The sequence below is a fragment of the Mesocricetus auratus genome, unplaced genomic scaffold, assembly GCF_017639785.1.
Source record: "Mesocricetus auratus isolate SY011 unplaced genomic scaffold, BCM_Maur_2.0 Super-Scaffold_100038, whole genome shotgun sequence".
NCBI classification, from domain to species: Eukaryota; Metazoa; Chordata; class Mammalia; order Rodentia; family Cricetidae; genus Mesocricetus; species Mesocricetus auratus.
In genome coordinates, this window is record NW_024429216.1 from 7,831,271 (window position 1) to 7,839,941 (window position 8,671).

The 8,671-nt window shown below is 56.0% G+C and overlaps 1 protein-coding gene across 3 annotated transcripts; it reads right to left on the minus strand.

Annotated features, from left to right (window-relative positions):
* Window positions 1-4,298: 4,298 nt before the first annotated feature.
* Sertad1 (SERTA domain containing 1) lies at window positions 4,299-7,619 on the minus strand. 3 transcript variants are annotated; one of them, XM_005086562.4, is made up of 2 exons: window positions 7,463-7,619; window positions 4,299-5,319 (listed from the first exon to the last, which is right to left on the minus strand). In XM_005086562.4, exon 2 carries the CDS (start codon window positions 5,314-5,316, stop codon window positions 4,603-4,605), a length of 714 nt encoding a protein of 237 aa, XP_005086619.1. In that variant the 5' UTR covers window positions 5,317-5,319; window positions 7,463-7,619; the 3' UTR covers window positions 4,299-4,602. The 3 variants fall into 3 exon arrangements, with proteins under 3 accessions (XP_005086619.1, XP_040590379.1, XP_040590380.1); XM_040734445.1 differs by lacking the exon at window positions 7,463-7,619 and adding an exon at window positions 7,051-7,418; XM_040734446.1 differs by lacking the exon at window positions 7,463-7,619 and adding an exon at window positions 6,813-6,977.
* Between the last annotated feature and the right edge of the window lie 1,052 nt (window positions 7,620-8,671).

An 8,671-nucleotide genomic window follows, 5' to 3' on the forward strand; every position in this document is an offset into this window, starting at 1 on the left:
CACTTAAAGCCAGTCGGGTCCATCTCCCAAACCAAAGCCTCCAGACCTCACCCCCCCCCCACTCCGCTGAGCCCTGGCTCAGCCCCCAGCCTGCCCTGACTCACCAGCCCCCGGGGCACGGCAGAGGAAACACAGGTACCCCCACATGCCTCTGTCACCCACAAGGCCACTGCCTCAGATGTTCTCAGCTCACTGAGCTGGGGCCAGGCTGAGGCTGGGGGATTACCCCCAAAGCTATAGTCAGCAGCTTCTGTCCCATTGTCCATCCAGGTCCCAGGGCTGCGCTCTGGCCCCTCACACTGGCTTGGGTGGCCTCTCTGTGGACCCTCCTGTCACCCCACATGGAGGTCTCTGGGCCCATGCTGAGGGTACAGGGTCAGGAACAGGGTGGCAGATCCTAGCATGCTGGGCCACCCCCTTCCTCTGTGAAATGCCCCCTGCCCACTCTGAGCCACTGGGGAGGCTGGAATGTGCTGAGCTCTAGGAAATGCCTTCCAGCTCTGACAAGCACCAAGGGACAGGGTGTGGCCAGAATCTAGCCAGCACCACCCTGGAAAGGAGAGGGGTTGCCGCTGGTGAGCGTAGGACCCTCACCTAACCGTACCCTCTCTTTCTTGTCGGCACAGAGGCACCCAGACGTCCAATTCTCATTTCCTCATACCGGAGGCAGCCACAGTGGCCCGTGTGGCAGCAGATAGCCCAATCCCCAATCCCAGCACTTAGGAGGTGAAGACAGGAAGAGACGGGCTTCAAGATTACCCTGAGCTGTATTCTGAGGTTAAGGCCAGCCTGGGCTATGTGAAACCCTGTCTCAAAAACCAAAACAGCAGACAAAAATGAGGGAAGTTAGGACATGCTGTCCTCTCCACTTCTCTCAGAGAAAGGAGCTCCACTCAGGGCATTACTGTGTAGCCCTGGCTGGCCTGGAACTCAACATTTAGACCAGGCTAGCCTCAGACTCAGAGACCTACCTGTCTTTGCATCTCGTGCTTCGATTAAAGGCCTACGCCATATCCAGCTTCACCACTTCCCTCAAGTTTTGTTTTTGTTGCTGTCTTTTGATTTTGTTTTTCTAGACAGGGTTTCTCTGTAGCCTTGGCTGTCCTGGAACTCGCTCTGTAGACCAGGCTGGCCTCAAACTCACAGAGGTCCACCTGCTCTGCCTCCTGAGTGTGTGCTGGGATTAAAGGCGAGCACTTCCACTACATGGCTTCCCTCAAATTTAAAAAAATGTGTACTTATAATTGCTGTATTTAATTGGTGGTGGTGGCATTGGTAGTGTCTGTCCGTCTTTCCCATGTGATCTTAAACCCTGTCCTGGCTTGCTCTGTCTTATAAATGATGTGTCTAGGTCTTGGTCCTTCAGGTCTGTGCTTATTTTCTGCCTGTTTCCTCTTTTCTCATCTTCCCATCTCTGTCTCTCTGTCTTCTTCTGTCTCTGTTGTTTTCCCTAACCCAAGAGGTGTGGTCATGGGAAGCTGAGTTTCTGGGGGAGGCAACAGCACAGGTCACCTCCATAAACACAGGATATCCTGTGGAATGGCAGGGGATGGCAGAGGTAGAAGCCGGCTCCTGGGACCACCCCCTCCTGACCCAGCCTAAGTCATGCAGGATCCGGGTGCCCAGTTCAACCCAGGGACACCAATGTCTCCCTTGTCGAAGACATCAGGCTCTTCCCCCTGCTCACTCTCCGGACTCCAGTCCCTGGGACCCAGTCCTTTTCCTTGGCATTCCCAGCCTCTCACACACGTGGTGTCCGTCCATGGGCTCGGCACTAGCCCCATGCCTGCTTCTGGTGCTCACTCTTGTAGGTGGCCCTACTGTCCCCTGGGCTCCATCCTACAGCTAGCCCCATGGTGTCCTTTGTCACCTTTCCCTCCCTATGGCTGTTCCACACCTCCCTAGGGACCCTACCACGGGCTCCCGAGTTAAAGTGTGACCTCACACTCCATATCCACTGCAGCTGGCTCTTGTCCAAGTCTCGCCGTGGAATTTCCTACCTCATTCAAGACAAACTCAGCTGCTCAGAGACCCCTGAAAACGTGAGCTCCATCATTTCCCAGCCGGTATAAATCCCTTCCTCTCTCTACAGCCAACAACCCTCTAACCGTCCAATTTGCAGAGAACTGGGTGATTCAAAAAAGGTAGGTCACTCAGCCCCAGAGTGACAACATTGGGGTTTAAACCCAGATGGGGGCCAGGTCTTTGTGGTGAAGGTCTGTAATTCCAAGAGTTAAGAGGGTGAGGCAGGATGATCAAGAGTTTGAGGGCGGCAGGCATTGGTGGCTCACACTTTTAATCCCAGCACTCGGGAGGCAAAGGCAGGCGGATCTCTGTGAGTTCGAGGCCAGCCTGGTCTACAGAGTGAGTTCCAGGACAGCCTCCAAAACAATACAGAGAAACCCTGCCTCGAAAACAAAACAAAGTGTTCCAGGGCAGCCTGGACTACAAACTAAAAAGTTAAGTGGCAGGGACAGACCTTTAATCTCAGCACTCAGGGGGCAGAGACTGGCAGAGCCCTGAGCTTGAAGTCATCCTGGTCTGTTACAAAGTGAGTTCCAGAACTGCCAGGGCTACGTAGAGAGACCCTGCCTCAAAAACAGGGTAAGTGGGGCACGGGAGGCCGGGAGTCTGGCTCAGTGTACAATATGCACATCAGGACCATGACGCTGAAGCCTTGGCGGTGAGTTTGTATGAGGTCCTCAGGATGGCTCTACAGACTATGGTTCAGCTGATGCTCAGGCTCCGCTCCAGAGGGACGCGCCTCCTCAGCCAGCGGATTCCAGGGCCCACTGCATTCCAAGCAAAGTGCCTGGCTGGCACTGTGGCTCCTTTTCACACGGCCATTGTGTATTCAGGCTGTGACAGCCGCAGAGCAGCTCCCCCCATAGGCAATACAAACTGTCCTCGACACCTCCCCTCCCTCTTCACTTCAGTAGTCAGGACACCCACTGTGTGCAACCCTGTGTCAAAGGTGCCTCTAACCCTGGAGGCTGCGGAAGGGGATTGACTCGAGTTCAAGGTCTATGTGGACTACATTATGGACACCTTGCTTCAAAAAATAGCCAGGCGTGGTAACAGCCGCCTTCACTCAACACTCAGGAGACAGAGGCAGGTGGGTCCCTGTGGGTTCAAGGCTATCCTGGCCTAAGTATGGAGTTCCAGGGCTGTCAGGGCTACTACCATAATAAACAGACAAAAAAATAGGCCAGCATGGGCTACGTGGTAAGTTTAAGGCCAGCCTGTTGGTATACATAGTGACAAATCTATCTCAAAACCCACAGCTGCTCATTTGTAATCTCAGCTAGGAAGGAGGTAAAGGCAGGACCAACCAGGAGTTCAAGGCCAGCCTCCGTTACACAGGAGCTAGAGGTCATCTAGGCTACTTGACCCTCGTCGAAAAAAAAAAAAAGGCGGGGAGACCCACACCACAGTCTGTCATCGTAGCTCTCCAAACCAGGCACAAGGGGGAGCAATAGAGCTCAGCCGAGCGCCCCAGGTCTCGGCTAGGGGCAGGTGATGTCGTGTGGTCTAGGCACGCAGTTTCCAGGGTTTGGGCTCGGGAGCTTAGAGGATCCTTAACCTGGGAGCAGCTCCCTGCAGCCATGTCCATCCGCTTCTCTCGGTGTCCCTCCTCAGTCACTTCCAGAAATGGGCACAGCTTCCTCCACCTCGCCAGGAAGCCAAGCTCCGCCCGCCCCTTCCCGGCCCCTGGGGCTGCGTGCAGCTCCCGCCTCTCTGGCTCCACCCCGGCCTCAGTCTTGAAGCTTCCGGCCCCTGGGGAGGCAGGAGTGGCCCTCCGGTGTCACTGTCCCCGGATCCGGGACCCATTCTGCCCTTTGGGTGGCAGTCCAGCCCCAGGCTCCTCCCTCCCTGCCCTCCCCACCATCCTTCCGCTCCCCGGGCCCTGCCCCACCCTGCCCCCACAGCCGCCAGGAAGGACGCAGCCTGGGTCCCGTGCCAGGGCTGTGAGTGTGCGGCCCCTCCCAGCAGGGCCAGGAATGCAGCTGGACCGCGGGGGCGGCCGCAGACACCCGGCTCCTTCCAGGCCCAGCACAGCGCTCAGGCAGGCAGGTGGCCCTGGCTTGCCCGGGCCAGGATTGCTTCTAGAAAGCCAGCCAGCTGCCTATCTCGAAAGGTCCTGAAGCTCCACTAAGCCTAGGGGCTTTATTTTGGGAGACCTCCTGAAATCTCCTGCCGGACGTGCATTTATTCCACTATAACCTGGGTGTGTCACGGGATTATGAGTGTGATGTTATTTCATCCTTGATCAGTACAGAAGCACACGAGACTTGATATTTCCCAAAGCTGGTTTTAATTTCAAAAACTTATGAGGTCTCTTCCCACACTGGGGACAATGGGATGGGACAGCCCAGACTATTATCCCAGGGGACCAGTCCAACCCCCCTGGCCTGGGCCTGGCCCAAACACATTGCAGTCACCATGTCCTGTCGTTCCACTTATGCCCAACTCCCTCGCTGGCCAAGACAGGTGGATGGATGTAAGCTGCTCGGGATCAGCACTGTCTCTCCAAAGTGACCCTGGCCCCCTGTGTCACGCCAAGGTGGATTGGTCAGGCTCAACTCAGATGCCAGCCACCCATCAGCGCCCAGGCCCCGGTGGCCTTTCTAGTGCCTGTGTGCCTACTAGTACGTCCATGAGGTAGTCCAACTCAGCCTCATCCAGCTCTGGAGTTTGCTCCTTGGCTAGACCATTCTCAGGGCCAGGTTTGAGACCCTCAGAGGCTGGTACCCAAAGTTCACTGTCATACATGGAAGTATCAATGTCCTCAAATAAGCCCTCCAGTCCATCGTCCAGCAGACAGCCAGTGGCTGGGCCCAGCAGGTCCAAGGCACCCAGGTTGGCTGGGACACCACCAACTGAGCGGCCTGGAGGCCCCTCATCGGCTTGGGGTTCGGGAACCTGGTTCAGGTCTTCAATGTGGTTGAGGTCTTCCAGGAGGCTGGCCATGGAGGCTGAGAGGCCAGCGTCCGAGCTAGCCAGAAGGCTGTCTGCCACAGAGGGGGCTGTGGGTGGCGTGGGCACAGGCGGCAGGGCAGTTGCAGGCTCCATGGAGGCCTGGATGCGTCGCAGCGTGTTCACCACCAGCACCAGGTGCCGCAGGTCTGGCTCACTCTGCCGCAGGCTGTGATGGAGTTTGAGCACCGAGAGGTCAAACAGAGAACTGGAAGCTGCGGCCGGAGGGGTCTGTGACACCGCGGGGTGGCTTTGGTCCAACCACCATGAGTCCACTGAGAGGCCTTCCTCCTTCTCCTCCTCCTCCTCCCGTTTGCGCTTCAAACCCTTGCTCAGCATTGCCTGCGGGGAGGAAGGAGCCATTCAGTTACAGAGAGCCAATATTCAGGTCACGCCCAGCTCTGACCACGGCTGTCAGGGCAACTCACCTACTAGCCTAGGTTTTCTAAGCAGTCTTCTTTATTTTTAATGGGGCAGGATCGCTAACTCAGGCTGGGTTCAAACTTGCTACATGACCACCTTACGTCCTCTCTTACCACCTCCCCAGGCCTGGGATTACAGGTGTGTGCCACCAGATAGAACGCAGGCCTTCCTGTACATAAAGCAAACATTCTACAACTGAGCTCGCTCAGTAAAGTTCTAAGTCACAGCCCACATCTACATTAGAAGTTGCTATACAGATTGGATTAATAAAAGAACAAAAAGCCCTTGCATCATAGTCTCTAGTTCTTTCAAATTTTACTTTTAAGTTGTGTGTGTGTGTGTGTATGTGTGTGTGTGTGTGTGTGTGTGTGCACGGGAGTACAGATGCCCCAAGAAGCTAGCTGTTGGAGTTCCTGGAGCCTCAGTTACAGCAATTATGAGCCATCCAATATGGGTGCTGGGACTCTAACTTGGGTCCTCTGTAGCAACAGCAAGCTCTTAACACCCATAACTAGGATTTATCTGTAAGTGCTTTTTGGTTTTGCTCTTTTCTATTTTTTATTATTTGTTTATTTATTTTGGTTCTTAAGACAGGGTTTTCTGTAGCTTTAGAGCCTGTCCTGGAACTCTTCTAGACCAGGCTGGCCTCAAACTTACGAGAGATCCTCCTGCCTCTGCCTCCTGAGCGCTGGGATTAAAGATGTGCCCAACACGCCTGGATGGTTTTGCTCTTTTGAGACAAGACCTCACACTGTAGTTAGTTCAGGCTGGCTGGCTATCCCAGGCAATCCTTCTGCCCCAGCCTCCCAAGTGTTAGGATTACAGGTATGTGCCACCTCTTGGTTGTAAATGCAGCCTACTTATACAGTTCAGTGCACGGAATATCTGCTTCGCATTAAACGCTAAATCATCAAATACAGGAACTAGGAATATGCTATCCTGGAGGTAGTTAAGGCAGTTTTTGTAAAGAAGATACATTGGATCTGAACCCCGATGTATGCAATGTAGGCTATAGAGAACCAGGGCCGGGCATTCCCGGAAGAGCCAATGGAAGACCGAGAGAGGCAAATTTTAGCTGGGGAAGGAAAAAAAAAAAGCCCCACAAGGAGCAAGCGCACAGGGAGACACGGTAGGAGTCCCGGTGGGGGTGGGGAGCAGGCGGGAGGAGGCGCGGGCAGAGGCGGGCGGCTTGGGTTTTCGGTGACAGGACGGTCATGGAGGGAGGGTCTGGGCAGGGGGATGAGGGGTGATGTTAGCCGGGGAAGGCTGGTGGTGGGGCGGCGTCGGGGGTGAGGGTTTGGGGGTAGAAGCGGGCCTGAGCTGCCTCCTGCGCTCGCTGGGATGCCGACCGCTCGAGTTGAGAGCCTAAGCTGTTAAAAGTCATGCGAGGGAGCGGCGGACCCTGAACTCACTGGCGAGAGCGACAGAAGTTTAAAATCGATACTTTCTTCTCGGTGAGGAGACTGGAGCTCGGCACCCCTAGTCTATCTAGTCTGCCGTGGGCGCAGAGGCTGGGGGTCTCAGTGCTGGGGACGCCGCCTCGCCCTGGCCGAACACTAAAATCCGCGGCAGACCCCGGACCGGGCAACCGCAGGAATTCAGCCCCCGCCCCGACTCCGCCCCCCGAGTCCAGGCGCCCCCTAGCGGTACCCCGGCCTGGGCGTCCCCGGGGACTCCGGCCCCGCAGACCCGGGGATCCTCTCCTCGGCGCCTCGCCGATGCCCCCCCGGGCCTTGCGAGCCGCGACCCCCGCGGGCCGCTCAGCGCTCAGGGCCTTCTCTAGCTTCCGGAAGGCAGCGGAGGCGGCTCCTCCCGGAGCGGCGGCGGCGGGGGCGGGTGAGTCACGCAGCCGGAGCCAGGGAGCCGGCGCCTCCGCCCCCTTCTCGGGCTCCGGCGTGATTCACTCAGTCCGGCCCGGACGGGCGTCACGTACAGGCCCCGGGCGCCTGGATCCCGGACAAGCCCGGCGAACATCTACCTAACCGGGGGATCGAACACGCCAAACATCTCGGCCGTCAGTACCCCCCGTCTCTCCCCCACCAGGCCCCCCTCATTTACATACCCAGATCACTCGCGGCCAATCAGAACGAAGAGGGAGCCACACGCAGCCAATCAGGAAGCGGCCGCGGAAGCATCGCTGGCTCGCCCGGCTCCGGCAACCGACACCTGGGACGGTAGACGCAGTTCTGACTCCGGCGCACGACTCCGGACACTCCACAGTCCCTAGTTCCCGCCCACTCGCGTGGCGGCCCCGCCCTCCCGCGCAGGGACCCGCTCTCATTGGTGGCTGTGGGCGAAGCCTGCGCGGGGCCCTTCCAAAGGGAGGGAGGCTGTCTCTAAGGCGCATGCCCGTGCGCGTTCCCGCAGCACAGAGGCTAGTAGCGATTTCCCCTACTGGGCGGTGACAGGTAGGGGCTTCGGACGTTTTTAAGGCTCGGGCCGAATCAGTTCATGTGTGACTGAGCTTGGAAAAAATGTATGATGACTTCTGGGAGAGGGACACAGTTTCTTAAGTCGACCTTCCTTCTGAGAGTTACGATATTAAGAGTGCTGTCTCAGTAGGAGCACTGTCCAGAATCAAGTACGGTGGGACAGCTGGACTCCGCTATATTTAAAGACCGGAGTACGATGGAGATGGAATGACATAAGGGACACATCCTGGACATCAGTTCCGGAGTAGCTGTGTGACTTTGGACAACACTTTAAATCCCTCAAAATCTGTTTCCTGCAGGGCGTGGTTGTTCAGACCCATAATCCCAGCATGGGAAGGCTGGAGCAGGGCATTGCTTTGAGTTTGAGTGTGTTCCAGGCCATCCTGGCCTCCAGAGGGAGAGACTGTCTCAAAGAATGAAAGAAAAAAAAAAAAAAAGGCGAGGCGGGCATTGGTGGTGCACATCTTTAATCCCAGCACTCTGAGGCAGAGGCAGGTGGATCTCTGTGAGTTCGAGGCCAGCCTGGGCTACAGAGCGAGTTCCAGAACAGCCTCCAAAGCCATAGAGAAACCCTGTCTCAACCCCCCCCAAAAAAATAGGCGAAATTTTTGTTGTTTTGTATTTTTTGAGACAGTTTCACTAAGTTGCCCAAGTTAGCCTAGAAAACAAAGCAATCATCTTTGCTCAGCGTATCAAGTAACTGGAATTATGGGCTTCTGCCACCAGATCAAGATCCAGCTTTGTTATAGGGTTTTTCCGTTTTGTCTTTTTTTTTTCCCTTTCTTTCTTTTGGTCTTTTGAAACAGGGTTTCTCTGAGTAGCCCTGGCTGTCCTGGAAC